This window comes from Astatotilapia calliptera, chromosome 23, assembly GCF_900246225.1.
Source record: "Astatotilapia calliptera chromosome 23, fAstCal1.2, whole genome shotgun sequence".
NCBI lineage: Eukaryota > Metazoa > Chordata > Actinopteri > Cichliformes > Cichlidae > Astatotilapia > Astatotilapia calliptera.
In genome coordinates this window covers 38,917,927-38,936,756 of record NC_039323.1, presented here as the reverse complement: position 1 = coordinate 38,936,756, position 18,830 = coordinate 38,917,927, and the positions used below count along the sequence as shown (strand labels likewise).

Here is an 18,830-nt window from a genome sequence, read left to right as displayed (position 1 = left end):
CGTTCCACAGGGTTCTGTGCCGGGACCAATTCTATTTACGCTATACATGCTTCCCTTAGGCAGTATCAATAGAAGGCATAGTATACATTTTCACTGCTATGCAGATGATACCCAGCTTTATCTAACCATTAAGCCAGATAACACACATCAATTAGTTAAACTGCAAGAATTTCTTAAAGACATAAAGACTTGTTAACCTCTAATTTTCTGCTTCTAAATTCAGATAAAACTGAGGTTATTGTACTCAGGCCTAAAAGTCTTAGAACCATGGTGTGTAACCCAATGCTTACTCTGGATGACATTACTTTGGCCCTCAGTAATACTGTGGGGAATCTTGGAGTCGTTTATGACCAGGATATGTCCTTCAATGCACATATTAAACAAACGTGTAGCACTGCTTTCTTGCATTTGGACAATACCTCTAAAATTAGAAACATCCTGTCACAGAGAGATGCTAAAAACTAGTTCATGCATTTATGGGCTACTGAAATTTATTATTATAAGGTTGTCCTAAAAACAACCATCACAATCCATACAATAGCTGTAGAGACATCACACACAAAAACACTTTCACTAACGTCGGTCGGCTTTATTGTTATGCCAATTTAAAAGGCGTTTTGAGATATTTTTAGGTGAATCTAAATCATGGATGACCAAGCAGTCCATAGGGCATTTAACCATAACAACTACTACTACTACTACTGGTACTAATCCTACAAAACAGATGACATGCTGGGTTCACTTAAAATCTAGCCAGATCGTGGGACAGGTCGGAGTTGCAGCACACACACATTGTGCACCTCTGAAACAATGAACAGGGTTTCTCTTGCCATGCTGTATTTCAATCTGTGTCTTAGAGGAGAAACAATCTGGGACAGAATGAGAGGGATGAAATGAGACAGGCGAGCCTGAGCAATCATGGTGGAGTGAAGAGAAATATCTGTTTCATTCCCACTTTGTGTGTGTGGTGTGTGTGTGTGTGTGTGTGTGTGTGTGTGTGTGTGTGTGATAGCCGCAGGGAGTATCTTGAGGTGTGAAAACAGTCTTTATAGTCACTTGTCTTTTTCCCAGTTTCATCTCCACAAAAATACACATTCTGAAAGATAGGCCTGAATCTCTGCATGTATTTCATGCTCAAAGATGTCTGCAGGTGGATCATATACTGTGTGTGCTGTTTGTTTATTGATACTGAAGCTGCGTATATTCACAGAACTTTCATGGATCTTAAAATAAGTGCATAATAACTCAGTTAGATGTAAATTGGGTAATATTACAGATTCTATTTAGTGAAAAGGATTTCACTTACTCTAGCTGGCCCTCTGGATCAGCCTGTTCAGTCTCTTCCTGTCCCCAGCAGAGATGCTGCCACCCCAGCAGACCACACTGTAAAATATAGCTGAGGCCACCACAAAATCATAGCAGATCGTCAGGAGTGGGCCCTTCACTCCAAAAGACCTGGGTCTCCGCAGCAGGTACAGCTTGCTCTGCCCTTTTCTGTAGCAGGCATCTGAATTATGAGTCCAGTCCAATTTATTGTTCAGATAAACAGGTACCTGCACTGTAAACCCGAACAAGTTGACTGAACTTAAAACTTTTGTGGAAACTGATTACCTCAAAAGATTTAAGTACAAAAACTCATATCTTCTAAGTATGGGGTACTCAAAATTTGTATTTATTGTTAACCTAAAAATTTTAAATTATATTTTATATTTTATTAATTGAGCTTTACTCAAAGACTGTATACTTTAATTTCAATATTTTTGTGTTTCTTGTAGTTTATTATTTTGATGCAACACAATGCAATTATATTACAACCTAAACTCAAATTATCTGATTATTAATTAAAAGATATGTTGTGAGTGTAGACTACTAAAAAAAAAAAAAAGTACGGAAATTCAGTTACTTTACATTTTGTTTATTTAACATTTTTTCATGAAAATTTAAAAACATCAAAAATGTTTTTATAAAACAACTAACATGGACATCGGCACCATAAAGTGATCATTATAAATTCTGTGTAGAACATTTATCTTTTTATAAACTCAAAGGACGACATCAGTCCTAATTGCATCTTTCTCAAAATACACAAAAATGCAAAACAAAAAGTCAAATACTAATCACTTTTTTTTAAATAGAAATGAAAAACAATTTTTTAAAATGGGTACAAAGATGATCAGCTTCCAAATAACCAGATAAGGCAGTCAAGTATAGGAAAATTAGGTAAACTGATGGAGTTAAATCCACCCAAAGCCTGTAGTAAACTTAAAGTGCTTAAAGTGCTTCAAACAAAGTGCTCAGTAACAGAGTGCGTGTCCTAACAAACATTGCCTTATATTCCTTAAGAGCATGTAGGCAGGGGTTTCAGGGGTTTGCCGTCATCAAGCCCCATGAAGATATTTTGGACTAAGGCAAATGTGTGAACCAGCTTCCTGGGGTAGTCTAAATGCAGAGCATAGATCAAGCCAAACAATAAAGCAAATGCATTTGCAAATCTGGGAATATCACGCATCACCTAGTCGCCTTTCACCAAAACAGCCATGCTTGAGGAAGTAAAATGGACTGGACTGGGAAGCGCCGTCGGTAACCACTGTGAGAAGGGCAACTGGAGTGTCAATGAGGGTCGACTCATCCAATGCATCCGCCTGGAATAGACACAGTATCAATGGTAAATGGCCTGTATTTGTATAGCGCTTTACACATTCAGTCATCCAGACATTCACACCCATTCACACACTGGTGATGGCAGCTACATTGTAGCCACAGCCACCCTGGGGCGCACTGACAGAGGCGAGGCTGCCGGACACTGGCACCAGCGGGCCCTCTGACCACCACCAGTAGGCAACGGGTGAAGTGTCTTGCCCAAGGACACAACGACCGAGACTGTCCGAGCCGGGTCTCGAACCGGCAACCTTCTGATTACAAGGCGAACTCCCAACTCTTGAGCCACGATCGCCCCAATTAAATAAGTAAGGTTGGTTTGAGAGAATGTGACAAGCATGACCTGTAATCTAGCAAAACATTCAGCAGTGTAGTGGGTTACTTTGTAACGAGTTAGGGTACTCTACTTTTTTTGAAAAATGTACATTAACGTGTTAGCTTCTTGCATTACATAATTTGTATTTTTATTATTTTTCTAAAAAAAAAAAGTAATTTTTTATTTCATGACTTTATCTCAAAAAGAAACTAAATCTTGACTTCAGCCTGGTTTTTGGGCCACCTGCAGCATAGCCATAGTGCTGTGATACGCCTGTGCCCTGCTCCTGACCTGTGTGTGTGTGGGTTTTCTACAGAGAGGGTATTTTGTTTGTACAATTTGGTAGCTGCTAGGGTATTAAATTGTATTTAAAAAAATCCATAGCATTTTATCTTACTGGCAGAATTTAAGTAATGCAAAAATACACTTACATTACATGTCTAAAAGAATTCTGGGTCCTCCTCCCACAGGTATACAGGAAGGGCACGAAGTACTGCAGTGCGTTTCACGTTGATATCAGGCGCCTCCTAAAAAGGGAAAAGAAAAGTTCATTTAACGCAAAGTTTTCAGGTGTCATTCTTTGGGGAGAATACATGTTTATGAAACTGCATGACATCAGACTCTACTAAATTTTGGAGACTTTTCTTTTAAGATACAACCTTTCTGTCTCTTGTGACAGAGAGTATGTTTCTTAATCATTTGACAAAAACCCTACACAGTATTTTAAAATAGTGTTCTCCAGATCAGAGCTGTGATCTATATAGAACATGGGGTTCAAAGCAAGGAAAAATTGTGTGTTTATCAGTGAAACTTTTAATTTGTGTTAATTTTATCATTATCAATATATGAAATCTTCACCTTAAGGGACTTAATGAATGGTTTCTTCAATAGATCTTTCAACTCACCTGTGTTTACTGTCTCCACCTGAAATTAATTGCAGTCTGAATTTTTTTTTCTTCTGTCTTTTTGTCTTTGGCCTTCAGCCTTGGAAGAAAAAATAAAAATATTGAAAACCTTATCAGCACACTAAATATACAACACCTTGCTATATTTCAATTGTTTTAGATAGAAGTTGCCACTGCTAGCTAAGTCACTTTTGAATGATGCTAATGAGAAGAAAAAAAAAAAACCTGCCGAACAATGAGGCTGCTGTTGTAAAAACGCCAACTTTCTTGCGTTGGCAAGGGGTCGTTAAAATATCACTAAGACCCTTTCTTTATGTGTGATTCTTCGTAAAACTGTGTTTTAATCGGTTAAAACTGTAAAACTGACGACATAATCTATGTTTGAAAAAGAGCGCGAACAACCGCGAACAACTATTCACCACCTGGGTCTGTGCTTTTTAACACAACAGCGCATTCGAAAACAAGTTATTGGCTGCAACATATTAATATACTTGCTTTTTTACGGAAAAAATAAACATAACGAAGGTTCAGTTTTACTTACAAGTTTCTCCAAATGTGTTCTCCAGTCGCTCGAGAAGGGCAGCCATATTGAACAGAATTTTCTGTCAACGTCGTTCAGGTTAGAGAGAAGACGTCATGACGTCATGACGTCCACATGCGGAGCTCGGAAAAAAACATTTACTCAAAAATCATAATTAAGAAAGCAGTATTTACTCTTAACTTCTAAGCCATGTACAATTATAACTGTTTGAATCGTTAACCGAACAGAAAAGTTTTAAGTTGTTTCAACTTTGTGAGGAATTTTAATTGTTATATCCACAAACTTTATAAGTCAGGTAGACTGTTGGGGTTTACAGTGTGTAGCTGTCCACAGCCTCAGTGTCCATACCTTGAATGTTTAGTGGTTGCAGTGGAGGATGTTTGTGCCTGCGGAAGTCTACCACCAGCTCCTTGGTTTTACTAGTGTTGATCTGGAGGTAGTTCTGCTGGCACCAGTCCACAAAGTCATGGGTAAGTTCTCTGTACTCCTTGTCGTCCCCATCAGTGATGAGGCCGACTATTGCAGAGTCACCAGAGAACTATATATATATATATATGTATATATATGTATATATATATATTAGAGATGGACCGATCCGATATTACGTATCGGTATCGGTCCGATACTGACCTAAATTACTGGATCGGATATCGGAGAAAAATAAAAAATGTAATCCGATCCATTAAATATCACGAAAGCACCTCACAAAACTTGCAACACGCCGTAACTCACCTCAGAACGTTAGCACGTCGGAGCAGTATGCATCACGTGATAGAGCGGCTGTGGCATGCAGGACCTGTCGATGGTCTGGATAGCATTTGGAGCTTCGCTAGCAACCCGGCATTTCATCTCCGACAAAGTTATCCCGAGAGAAGTAAAGCAAGTGTGTAAGTCCATCTCTGAATGTTTGTAAAGCATTCCTGCGTTAAGCTTAACAAACGATATATGGAGCGACTGCCTCTTCTTGCTGCTACTTCAATCATGAAACTGCTTAACGATCAGCTGATCGGCTTTTCTGTCGCTAGTCCGTCTCTCTTGTTTGCTTTTGGCTCACTTTGCACCAGAAAGAGGAAACCAGCGGCTGAACAACAGCAGCACGTTTAAGCTTGATCAGCTGTTGTTAGAATGTATTTAATATTACTTTCTACTCGAGGATCTTTTTCTATGTAGCTGACGCTGGTAACTGTGCAGGGGCGGATCTAGCAAAGTTTAGCCAGGGGGGCTGATAGGGCATTAACAGGGAAAAGGGGGCACAAAGACATACTTTTCTTTCTTATTCTCATTTAAAATGTCGAGCTTTTAATAAATAATTATCTGACACCCAAAGTTTTAATTTGATGCAAAATGAATAGAAGTCCATTACTGCATATAGTAACTATTAAGTCTAATATATATACCCTAGTAAGCTATAGTACTTTTTCCTTTGGGAAGGTACCATCTGTGCAGTCTGCAATTTTGTTGAAGAAAGATGTTGAATCTATTTAATATTTCTTGAAAAATAATTGATTTCTGTGCATTTTTTTTCACACTGCATCAAATTAAGGTTGATTACGTCGATTAAGCATCATGAGGTGGAGCGTGAGGGGTGGTTCCCTATTTTTTATTTATTTATTTTTGTTGTTGCTGGGAGTTGGAACCCTATTAGTTAGGTTGCTTAATATTTATGCTAAGTACTCTTTAAAATACCAGAATAGGGAGGATGGTGTAGGTTTAAGTTTATTAGATTGATCAGTATTTCTGAACTATGAAATATTTTTTTTTTGCATACAGGTATAACAGAATAGCTTTAGTGTAGTTGTTGTTTTAAACTTGAGTATGAACTTATACAAAATGCAGCAAGATATTTAAAAAACAGTTTTGTTGATTAAAAAACACTATATCGGATTCATATCGGTATCGGCAGATATCCAAATTTATGATATCGGTATCGGTATCGGACATAAAAAAGTGGTATCGTGCCATCTCTAATATATATATATATATATATGTATGTATGTATGTATATATATATATATATATATATATATATATATATATATATATATGTATGTATGTATGTATGTGTATGTATATATATATATATATATATATATATATATATATATATATATATATATATATATATATATAACATCAGCAACATCAGGAAGAAGGAACACGAGAAGCTCGAGAAATACCAAGGGCTCAGAGAAGAGCTCGAGAGGATGTGGAGGGTGAAGGTAATGGTGGTCCCCGTGGTAATCGGAGCACTAGGTGCGGTGACTCCCAAGCTAGGCGAGTGGCTCCAGCAGATCCCGGGAATAACATCGGAGATCTCTGTCCAGAAGAGCGCAGTCCTGGGAACAGCTAAGATACTGCGCAGGACCCTCAAGCTCCCAGGCCTCTGGTAGAGGACCCGAGCTTGAAGGATAAACCGCCCACAGGGGCGTGCTGGGTGTTGTTATATATATATATATATATATATATATATATATATATATATGTATTTGTGTGTGTGTGTGTACTTAATTACTGTGGTGTAGTATGTATGGCAACTGAGGAGGTCTTTATCAGTAGTAAAACTTTCACATTTTCTGCAGCCATCCAGTGGGCCAGATTGGAGTCTGTGTTGGGCCACTTCTGGACCCCAGACCTTATGTTTGACACCCCAGATCTAAAGCCCTAAATGGGTCGCGTAGTCTTCTTCTTTTCTTCCTTTTTGTTAATGAGCGAATAACAGACTACAACTTTGTTTTGTGGGCGCGTTCTTTTTTTTTTTTGGACGTCACGTGGGCGGGGCTTCTCTGAATATTCATCAGCGAGTGGCTGAGGCGGCGCACGCGAGGAGAGAGCTGGAAGAAGCGCCGACGTCTCAGCGACACGCAACTGGAGGAGGATGTGAAAATTTGACATTTGTCAGCGCTGAACAGTGAGAGAGAGAGAGAGCAGCAGCAGCTGGAGTCACACACAGGCGGCGCGAGGCCGTGTGAAAACAAACTGCCCGCTTTTTAATGGTCTGACTTAAAGACGCGCACAGCTGTCCATCCGTCCGGTGAGCTGCAGACAGACGCAGGCAGTCATGATGGACTCTATCTTAGACAGTTTAACAGCGGAGAAACTCTATCCGTCCGGAGGGACCAACCTGTTGGACCTGGAGGAACTCAGCGACGGAGATTTTCTCACTAATGTGGTGAGGCTTTTTTTTTTTTATTACATTTTTATCACCGCAAACTCTTAGTGCTCTTTCTCTTTCTATCTTTTTTTTTCTTGCCATCTACGTTAAAATCAAACGCACCTACACTGCCTGTTCCGCCCGGAGCCGGACCTCAGGAGGGCGGTGTAGCTGTTAGATCCTGACAGACATCCGGGGCTCGTAACCTGTGCTCATAACCCCATGTGTGTACGTGTGTAGGGGTGTGTGTGTGTGTTTAATTGTGTAAACTAATGTGTTTACGAGATCGGGAACACACACAGGCTGGGGTGTTACTGGTTAACTTGCGTGTGTGTGTGTTCAGCTGGCAGATGTTGCAGCATTCACCAGCACACCTGACTATTAATTTAGTTTGTGTGAGTGTGTCAGTGTACTAGCTCTTTCACTACAATCTCAAGTGTTTTTATTTCATTAAATCTGAATCATTTTATAAAGAAAAAAGAAAATAGTCTTTAATCCCTCCTTTATTGTAATCTACCTAATTATTGTATTTATCTCTTGATGGCTTCATCCGATTTCCAATCTGTCTTTTTATGCAACCTTGTGGAGTCATCAGTGATAACCCTAACCCCAATTCTGTGCTATCACTATATTTTTTACTTGTATTGTTATTTTATTTATTTAATTTTTTGGCAATCTTTCTGATTTAAAAAAAAAAAACCCACAAACAAACATTTTTTGCTTCTCAGAAACATGGGGTTAGGATTGGGGCTGGTCATCATCACTCATGGCGACTTAAACCCCCGCACACCTGCGAGTCCAACGGCACCTGTTTCCCTCGGTGCTCTGAGCACATCCCCATCCTTGCAGAGACACCTCGTCTGTCACTATTACAAACAACAGGATGTGGCTGTGTAGAATCATGGTTGTTCATCAGTAGCACCAACAGTAGATTTCTTGATATAGCAAAAGTGCTGCAACAGCAAGCCAGGATTTGATAAAGAATCAAGGGTTCAAATTGCTCCATGAATAGTGAGTCATTGTTATGTGGAGATTGTCTGTTTAACGCTGGCAGCCGAGCTCGTGTTTCTGGTTCTGCACTTTTTTTTTTAGCCACACTGTTGAATGTAAACACAGTCAGAGTTAATAGTGATGAGAGGATCGATAAAAGCCTGTGAGCATGGCGGGACGCGTTCATCCTCGCCAAGTACAGTGAATGTGCGCCGTGCTCCAGAGAGTTCCTGCACCCTTCTCTTTAGGGACTTAATTGCTGCAAACCACAGAGGGCAGACTCTGTTAAGAGCAGCATCTTTTGTCTTTGTTTCCCTTCATTCGCTCACTCTTTTTCCACTTTGTGTCATCCCCACTTTTCTTTTTTTAAACGCCACAGGTTTTTTAGGCAGACCTCTATTCTAGTCGGTGAGTCAGCCGAGCAGTCTGCTCGTGGTTTAAAACCCCACAACACTGTTCTAAATAAAGTAGTCCACTCTGCTGTGAAGCCACTAGGCTGGGCTGCACCACAGAGGACATGGGAAAGGATGGCTGATTAACTGAAATTTCAGTCTCTCTCAAGTCTGCAGCATGAGCTGAGAGTTCTGCATGCCGTTGGTTCATTTTTCCTTTTATTTATTTATTTTTTTTCAGGTGTATATAACTCTATTACTTTTCTGTAATAAATGAGTTCTTATTTAAACCCACAGTAATGTGCTTTTTTTGTTGTTGTTGTTTTTTTTTTTTTGCTTTCCTACTAACCATAGTAGGAAATTGCATATTTACTCCTTTTTGGCTCCATTTTAGTCTCAACCAACTTAGTTGCAGTTAACAAGTCTTTCATGTTACTTGTTGTCTTTTTATTCTCATTTAAAATAAAAATTACAATTCTTCTATGTTTATGTACAGAATTGTTTGAGATTGTGGTTTGTGCAGAGATGAGCAGAGAACTCTGTTTATATATATATATATATATATATATATATATATATATATATATATATATATATATATATAAGTGGCATTTATTACCACAATGGACAAGTTTTTAATAATGTGTTAAAAGCTGGAAGGCTCACCGCTTGGATGCAGGGAGACCTCAGCTCTTTGGTTTTTAATAGGCTGTGCACTGTGGTCCAGTCCAGCAGGGGTTTAAACATTTTTTGTTCTGCTTTTTATTTACCTTTTTACAGTATATAGCTTTTCATAGCCAGTGGGTACAAGAAATAAGTGTGGGCAGCAAGACAAAACAAAAATCAATTGTCAGCTAATGGGACAATTTACTGCAAATTACTGCCCGTGAAATGAATTTGCCGGGCCTGACAAAGAGCAGAGTGCGACCAAATATGAGCACAGACGTGGAGTTTTATTGATTTATCATTTTGAACTCATATAATGCGATCGTGACGCAAGCAAATTCCTCAAATTTCCAAACATAAGGTGTTTGTACAAGAAACCCTCCTCAGCTCTTCGTCTGATGACTACTGAATAATAACAAGAAAGAAAAATTAAGACACACGTAAGCATTAAGCGCGAATCACTTTAAAAACACAAGAGGCACGGTTAAACGGGAGTGTCCTTCGGCTACTGTTAAACCTTTACAGATGCTTTGATCATGCGTAGAGAGCACCAAATTACCACCTGCCAGCAACTCATAAATGTTCTCCTTAATCCTAAAGGAAATGAGATTGGAGGCACAGCTAATTATTTTCTCAGAATGGATTAATGTGCCTTTTATTTTATTTCGTAGTCATATGACCCACAGCTACATAACGCAGGGGTAACGAAGTTGTAACTATGGCAACAACAATGCAGCCTGTTAACAACTTCAAGTATGAATAAAGAGAAGTAAAGCCATTGAAGTTTTTTTTTTTTTTTTTACTATGTCTGCTTAATAAAATAAAAATGATTGATTAATTTTTAAAATCTTTTGCTTATAAATTGTTCAAAAGGCAAGATGAAAAATTTCTAGTATACATCCTGGTTAATCCACTAGCCCTAAACTCAAATGTATCCAGATTACTCTCACACATGACAACAGAAGAAACAAGTGCTCACTTTGACGATGCTGTTTAACTTTATCACTTAAAATATTACAAAACTAAAATGAGTAATGGATAAACTGACATAGAAATCACTATATACACTACATGTGTGTGTGTGTGTGTGTGTGTGTGTATATATATATATATATATATATATATATATATATATATATATATATATATATATATATTATTAGTATGATATGCTGTTTTTTCAAGTTGAAAATCACACAAATTGAGCTCAAGCAGTAACACTGTTAAATATTTAGGCTGTAAAGCTTCTTTCTGCTCTAGTCTTTTCACCTTCCTCTCCATCCACACTCAATTCTTTTTTATTATTTATTTTATTTTATTCTATTCTACTCTCCATTCAGACCCTGTACTCCAGCTTTAAAAGGACACGCCCAACTTATTTGCGTACTGGCTGCCCATTGGCCGCTCAGCTGCCAGAAGGAATGTGTGCAGGCATGCAGCAAAATGTGTGTGTTTGTGTGAGAAGAGAAGGAAAAATACTCTTCTGCTGTTTTATTGAGAACTATAGCTCATTTCATGTCTGTCTCACAGACACACACACACACACACACACACACACACACACACACACACACACACACACACACACACACACACACACACACACAATAACCACAGCTCCCTTTTCTCTTGCTCACAAATGTAGTTCAAGTGAGGCCAAATCCAGCCAACCCACTGCAGCCACACATCACCACATGAAGCCAAATACAGTAGAGAACATTACCATTTTCTTATCTGCGGCAGCCAGCGTTACAGGATAATGACATGATGTTTCCAGGTCTCTCAAAAATGCAGTTTCATTTTACACACAAAAAAAAGGTCTAGGGCAGTCATTCAGTATTTTACTGAATTTTAAAACCTGTTTGAAAACTCTACCAGTGCAGTGCAGGATAATTTCACCTGTTTCGTGATAAAGATGGAAGAAATTCCTTTAATCTAGGAAATATCTCCTACAGACTGGAGCAACCAGGAATTTTTTGGTATTTCTTTTTTCTTTTTTTTTTAAGCATGCAAAATAATCCCTGCTTTTATGTAAGGAAAAAAAAATCAAGGCTTAAATCAGAGAAAGCTAAACATAGACTAGACACATGAAACACACGTGCGGCTCATATAACTCATTTATAGGAAACACTTTAAACAAATGCATCAGGAAGAAATTTATTTCTTCACTTTGTCTGGATTTTTTTCTTATTTTTTTGAAGGCATAAGTCATGCGCATGGTCGGGTATGAGAACCAGATTTATTTCACTGTGGGATTCATTATAATGGACCTTAGTCCTGCAGGGTTTTGGACCTAAAACTGTCCAGGTTACTGCCAGCAATTATGTGACCGTTTGAGCTAATGCTAACAACCGTTGCTGAGGCAGTGGCACAGAAGTGCATAATCAGAGAGGAGGTCTGCGTAATACAGGGAGTGCAGAATTATTAGGCAAGTTGTATTTTTGAGGAATAATTTTATTATTGAACAACAACCATGTTCTCAATGAATCCAAAAAACTCATTAATATCAAAGCTGAATGTTTGTGGAAGTAGTTTTTAGTTTGTTTTTAGTTTGAGCTATTTTAGGGGGATATCTGTGTGTGCAGGTGACTATTACTGTGCATAATTATTAGGCAACTTAACAAAAAACAAATATATACCCATTTCAATTATTTATTTTTACCAGTGAAACCAATATAACATCTCCACATTCACAAATATACATTTCTGACATTCAAAAACAAAACAAAAACAAATCAGCGACCAATATAGCCACCTTTCTTTGCAAGGACACTCAAAAGCCTGCCATCCATGGATTCTGTCAGTGTTTTGATCTGTTCATCATCAACATTGCGTGCAGCAGCAACCACAGCCTCCCAGACACTGTTCAGAGAGGTGTACTGTTTTCCCTCCTTGTAAATCTCACATTTGATGATGGACCACAGGTTCTCAATGGGGATCAGATCAGGTGAACAAGGTGGCCATGTCATTAGTTTTTCTTCTTTTATACCCTTTCTTGCCAGCCACGCTGTGGAGTACTTGGACGCGTGTGATGGAGCATTGTCCTGCATGAAAATCATGTTTTTCTTGAAGGATGCAGACTTCTTCCTGTACCACTGCTTGAAGAAGGTGTCTTCCAGAAACTGGCAGTAGGACTGGGAATTGAGCTTGACTCCATCCTCAACCCGAAAAGGCCCCACAAGCTCATCTTTGACGATACCAGCCCAAACCAGTACTCCACCTCCACCTTGCTGGCGTCTGAGTCGGACTGGAGCTCTCTGCCCTTTACCAATCCAGCCACGGGCCCATCCATCTGGCCCATCAAGACTCACTCTCATTTCATCAGTCCATAAAACCTTAGAAAAACCAGTCTTGAGATATTTCTTGGCCCAGTCTTGACGTTTCAGCTTGTGTGTCTTGTTCAGTGGTGGTCGTCTTTCAGCCTTTCTTACCTTGGCCATGTCTCTGAGTATTGCACACCTTGTGCTTTTGGGCACTCCAGTGATGTTGCAGCTCTGAAATATGGCCAAACTGGTGGCAAGTGGCATCTTGGCAGCTGCACGCTTGACTTTTCCCAGTTCATGGGCAGTTATTTTGCGCCTTGGTTTTTCCACACGCTTCTTGCGACCCTGTTGACTATTTTGAATGAAACGCTTGATTGTTCGATGATCACGCTTCAGAAGCTTTGCAATTTTGAGACTGCTGCATCCCTCTGCAAGATATCTCACTATTTTTGACTTTTCTGAGCCTGTCAAGTCCTTCTTTTGACCCATTTTGCCAAAGGAAAGTACGTTGCCTAATAATTATGCACACCTGATATAGGGTGTTGATGTCATTAGACCACACCCCTTCTCATTACAGAGATGCACATCACCTAATATGCTTAATTGGTAGTAGGCTTTCGAGCCTATACAGCTTGGAGTAAGACAACATGCATGAAGAGGATGATGTGGACAAAATACTCATTTGCCTAATAATTCTGCACTCCCTGTATCCCTGCAGAATGCAGCAGGTTTGATACATTTAATAGTAGTTGTATTACTTCATGATTAGCTAAAGCATGGATTAATGAAGTCTGGAAGCTTTGATTACAAGTAGTCATTATGTTTTACCTATTAATTTACTTATGATACACAAAAAATACTTTCTTGCATAGGCCATTATAAACATTATTCATCAAATCCAAGTGCCAATTTTATATGTGTGTATGTATGAATTGATTGATTTGTTTATGGCTTGAGGACCCGAAGACAATTTTCCATTGATGTGGATAATAAAGTTATTCTATTCTATTCAAACCTCGAGACTTAAAAGTCGAGCCATCACAGATGGCCACTTGAGGTTGGTACAGGATGTGACTTTCCATAGACTTCCTTTTTAAAATGTCCAAATTTAGAGCAGAAATAAACATGTTTACAGTAAAAAATAAGATTTTTCTCTCTCTTGCTGAATTCCCCCTTCAGGACAACTGAATGGAAGTGAATTTCAATATAACATCCATGTATCTATCCATTCCATTCTGCCACTCATCTGGGTCTGGGTCGTGGGGGTTGCAGTCTAGGTAGAGACTCCCAGCCTTCCCTCTCCCCAGCCACCTTTTCCACCTTATCTGGGAGACACTAAGTTGTTCCCAGGAAAGCTAAGAGATATAATCCCCCCAGCGTGTTGTAGGTTTGCCCCGGGACCTCCTCCCAGTAAGACATGCCCCAACCACCTCGTCCAGGAAATGTCCATGTGAAATACCCAGACCACCTCAACTGGCTCCCTTCAATGTGGAGAAGCATCGACTTTCTCTCAATTGACCAAGTTCCTTACACTATCTCAGTCTTCATAAAAGTGTGGTCCGGCTCTCTCTGGTGGTATGTGGGAAATCTCCAATTTTTTTTAAGATGAAATAATATACCATTGTGAAGGTATGCAAAGACGACACAAGAGTTCCCGAGGCTCTTCTGGGAGCCGGAGTCAACTCCCTGAGCATGAGTTCTCTATGAAGAGTAGCCTTTCCTTATCCCCAGCGGTCACGGCCGCTACAGAGCGCTGGCGGACTAGTTTCCCTCGGCCTTAAAACTGCAAAGGCACGCTGGTGCCACCATCCCAGCCACCATCGATGAGTCGTTGAGAATCGGTGGGGGCGCGGGAGATGCCATCAGTGAGTCAGGAACTATTGCTTGGATGCCGAACCTCCTAGTAGCCAGGAGAATGCGATCCGCTTCTTCTGCAAGTGAGTGGTAATCCTTCACAGCCAGCAGCGGGGAGTTGGCGAGGCCAGCTCGCACCGGCAACTGTCGGAGGAAGACGTGTGAAGAGGAATCTGCCGTCATCCGTTCCTAGCAAGGACGGTGTGCTCTCCATAAGCTTGAGTGCGGTACCATCATCCAGGCACGAGAGAGGGATTCTCGGGCAGCTCTGCATTTGAGAGGGAGTAGCACAACAGCAGCAGCGCCTTGAGAGCGGTGTATTTCCTTTGGGTGGGGGGATCCTGGAGGAGGGTCATCACACAGCAGGTGGACAGCGGATCCAGCGAGGCCACCACATGATGATATTTCGTGTCGACGGCTGAATTATCAGCGCCGGAGAAGCGCCCGATAAGACATCGTGAATGCTTCCTGGCCATCCGGTGAAACTGCTGGGAAGACAACGTTGGAGAAACGTTAACATTTTATTTGTACTGCATAATCTGCAGATTCTGACAGAAATCTGCAACTATCCTTTCATCAGGCCATCACTTAAAGACCGGATATCCCACCTGCTGTGAATGTTTTAATGCCGTACAGTTGTTATTATTATCACTTGAACCACTCCAGTGTGAGCTCACCACCTCTATATGACTTGTGCATTTAACTTAATGAGTAGCGTGGCCCACTTGATTGACAGGTGGCTGCAGTTGTGAGCTGTAGCTTCGCTAATTTGAATCAATGAACAGGACTACAGACTGTGGTGCTGGTGAATTTGAATGCAATTATCTAGTAAATTAAAGGGCTTAAGCTTTCAAAACATTCCTTTTATAAAGTAAGTAAATCTCCTTTGTCAACATTAATAGCAGGTATCAGTCTCTGTGTCTCTTGCACCTTGCTAAACAAGTTTACTAAAGTTAGCAGAAACGTAGCGCTCCACCATTTCATCTAAATTTCATGGTGACAGCCAGTATGCTTGATGGGAGGCCTCAACACAGTAGTCCACAAACCGCTGGGGGACGTCACAGCGGCTACATCCAACTTTTATATGAAGCCTGTGATCAAATCCAAATGATTGTCAGTGACAGTTTACAAGGCTACATGACTTCATAAAGATATTTTTCTTTCAGTGTATTTTCCTTTGGCCTTTTACATGTTGTTCTGAAGATTTTTATGATACTTTCCACTGCTGTATTCCCTCCATAATGACATACAGTTTTTGGCCTCAGTGATCCAAGTCTGTGCTTTCAGTCCTCGTAAAGATATAGGAGGTGGTTCTTCTTGCCTGTGAACTCTACTACCGCTGACTAGTGGCTAGGCAGTTTAGTCCATTTTTTTTCTGCCATCTTCACCTGAACCAGCGAGGTAGCTGAATGAAAGAGAGAAGAGAGAGATGTGTTAAGACTCCACACGGTTAATTACAGGCATAGCAGAGCTGCTTTCTACATTTATAATTACCCCATACCTCTGTCTTTCCCAGTTCTCTTTGTGTGGTTTATCTCTCAGCTTTGTCCCCTCTAATGACACATCAGCCCTGAAATGAGCTATAAAACTTGTCAACTGCTTTTTAACACTGTTTTCTTCTCTAAAGTGGATCTTTTCCCAGCAGAGAGGGGAAGCGTTTCAGGTAATAACAGGTTCAGACTTCGGCTCCTCCATTCACGGATGCAGATTTTTGAGGATCGAGTATCGAACCTGAAGACACTCTGTGTTTATTAAGCTCCCCAATAATAAAAGTATTCTTCTAGTGTGGCTGCGCTACACAGGGTGTTCTCGGTACAGATGATAAAACAGTTCATTGCGATAATAAATTAATTGCAAAGAAGGCAGTTCTAGGAATGGGAAATGTTGCCGGTGCGTTTGCCATTTGAATGTCAGGTAGTGCAGGTGTGATGCAGATTAGCATCGGTGCATTTAGCTCAGAGAAATTGTCAACTGAATATTGACCTTTAGTCTGAAAACGGATTGGTGGGGCACAAAAACATTGCTTTATCTGCGTGCATAAATTTACTTGTGGCCCACAAGTTAACTCTGTAGCTGCCACAACAACAGCTTGGCTTTCTCCATAGAGTCTTATTTGTGTCAGCAGCTCTTCACATGGTGGTGTGAGGGATGATTGATTGTAAAGGAGGTTGTTGCTGCTGCTGCTGCTGTGTTGAGATGCAGGGACTTTTGGCAGCATCTGATTATTTCAGTTATTACATTTGGCTCAGTATTGTGGTGTATACATCTACACTCTACACAAACTGGAAAAACATTTATTAACATTAAAATGAAAGATTTCTTAAGTTGTCATCGCCACACCCCTCTTGCAGCATATTCCATTGCACGTGAAATTCACCCTCCAGGTTTTTTTTACCTTTAAGGTTTACCTGGAAGGATGAAACTTAGCCGAGTCTTGAAACTGCAGATTTCCCATTGTTTTTCTAGTGAAAGGAGTCTGCACATGTCCAGCCACAAGAGGAAAAAGGCTTATCAGCCAGAATACTTGAATGTGCAGGATGCAGGGGGGGAAAAAAGTCAGCGTGGCCGCGCATACATCAACCCAATGCCAGGTGATGGATAAGCAAAAGATTAACCTCACACAGGATTGTGCTTGTATTGGGTGAGAGCTGCATCGAAGGCTCCAGGTGTGTTGGAGGTAAGCAAGTGGAAAACAAACCAACCCCCCAAAAATAGAGTCGCTCTTCCAGCTGAATGCAAAACTGAAGCCAAATGTAGACAAATATGAAGTAAAACCCAACACAGTATAGCAGAATAAAGAGAAAACCACATATTGGCTGCACTGTTGAGCTAATGCAGCTACTAGAACTAATTTTAGATGCATAATGCTTCAATTATGGACCTTTCTCTGCTTTTTCTCTGTCCCTCTCTCTACATCACTCCCATTATGACCGCAATTAGGAAACTTTTCTCGATTTGTTTTTGAATAGGGTGGTTTTAAATGTGACCTATATTCCCTAATGGAGCAGTATTATAGGGGCAGTGTCGAGGTTACTTAAACGGATATTTTGATGGCATTTAGTGCAACAGGGCTTCTCTTGTCACGATGCATATGCTATTCCTGTATGTGTGTATGAATGGGCGAGTATGCACATGTGAAAGAGGATCACTGAGTGTATGCTAGACTGATACTAAGATATGAGCTAATATCTGGTCATTTTGGATTACTGTATACATGAGTTATATTCAAAAGGGAAAATGATGAGATGACTGCACCTTCTGCATTGTATTTCACCACTGAGTTAGGTTCACACTAGAGGGTGTTTTGGACCATCCATGTCAAAAGAGCAACCGCCAGGCCCTGCTAAACACAGTCCTTTACCGCAGGAGGTCTGCAAGTGAAAGACTTTGCACCTCGGGAAAACTGCACAAAAGCCACAGGGAGGACGACGGGTGGCCAAGACCCCGCAGGTTCACTGCTACAGAAACCTTGACTTTACTTCTTGTTCATAGATGTTTTTGACCTGAGGCTTGGCTTATGCTGTCTTGGCTTCAACTGCACTAAGCAGCGACTGCGTTTTTATTGGAATTTGCATGACTATAAACAGAAGGAGTTTGCTGAGTTTATAATAGGCAGCACAGTCATGTAGTGGTTAGCACTGTCTCCCTGTAGCTAGAAGGTTCTGGGTTCATGTCTGCCTTTCTGGCAACCTGTCCAGGGTTTACCCAGTCGTTTGCCTTAGGATAGGGCAAACCCAGAGGTGGATAGGTAGTAAAGGAAGTGAAAGTATGGATGAATTCAAAACACAAGATTAAAAGAGAGCGACATTGAGAATGTGAATATGGAACAGAAAGCTTTTTATTTGATGGAGCCACCGTCCTGGACAAACTGCGCTGTTGTTTGCACGCTGATTTGGAACCAACTAAACTTTTCATATCATAGCGTGAGCTATATATCATTCGGGTTCTTGCGTATGTACACACTTCTTTTTTGCCTGGAGGTTCAGTGAGCCTTGAGGTTCAGGTACAAAAATTGATCTGGTTCATGGACTTCCTTTTATCTTTTTTTTTTTTACTCCAGCGGACCATGACTCACACATGCGTAGGTGGGTTTA

The 18,830-nt window shown here is 40.3% G+C and overlaps 1 protein-coding gene and 1 long non-coding RNA gene across 3 annotated transcripts in view; one reads left to right on the top strand and one right to left on the bottom strand.

Annotated features, from left to right (window-relative positions):
* Positions 1 to 2,165: 2,165 nt before the first annotated feature.
* Positions 2,166 to 4,693, bottom strand: LOC113016023 (uncharacterized). 2 transcript variants are annotated; one of them, XR_003271188.1, is made up of 4 exons: positions 4,421 to 4,693; positions 3,880 to 3,958; positions 3,406 to 3,501; positions 2,166 to 2,642 (listed from the first exon to the last, which is right to left on the bottom strand). It is a non-coding gene; the product is annotated as an uncharacterized LOC113016023 (long non-coding RNA). The 2 variants fall into 2 exon arrangements; XR_003271187.1 differs by lacking the exon at positions 4,421 to 4,693 and having other exon boundaries at positions 3,880 to 4,117.
* Positions 4,694 to 7,257: 2,564 nt separating this feature from the next.
* Positions 7,258 to 18,830, top strand: part of creb3l1 (cAMP responsive element binding protein 3-like 1) — a 38,250-nt gene continuing 26,677 nt past the window's right edge. The window contains exon 1 of the mRNA XM_026158434.1: positions 7,258 to 7,589. Within this exon, the coding sequence (XP_026014219.1) occupies positions 7,479 to 7,589 (111 nt within the window). The 5' untranslated portion in view covers positions 7,258 to 7,478. The remainder of the gene's footprint in view (positions 7,590 to 18,830) is intronic.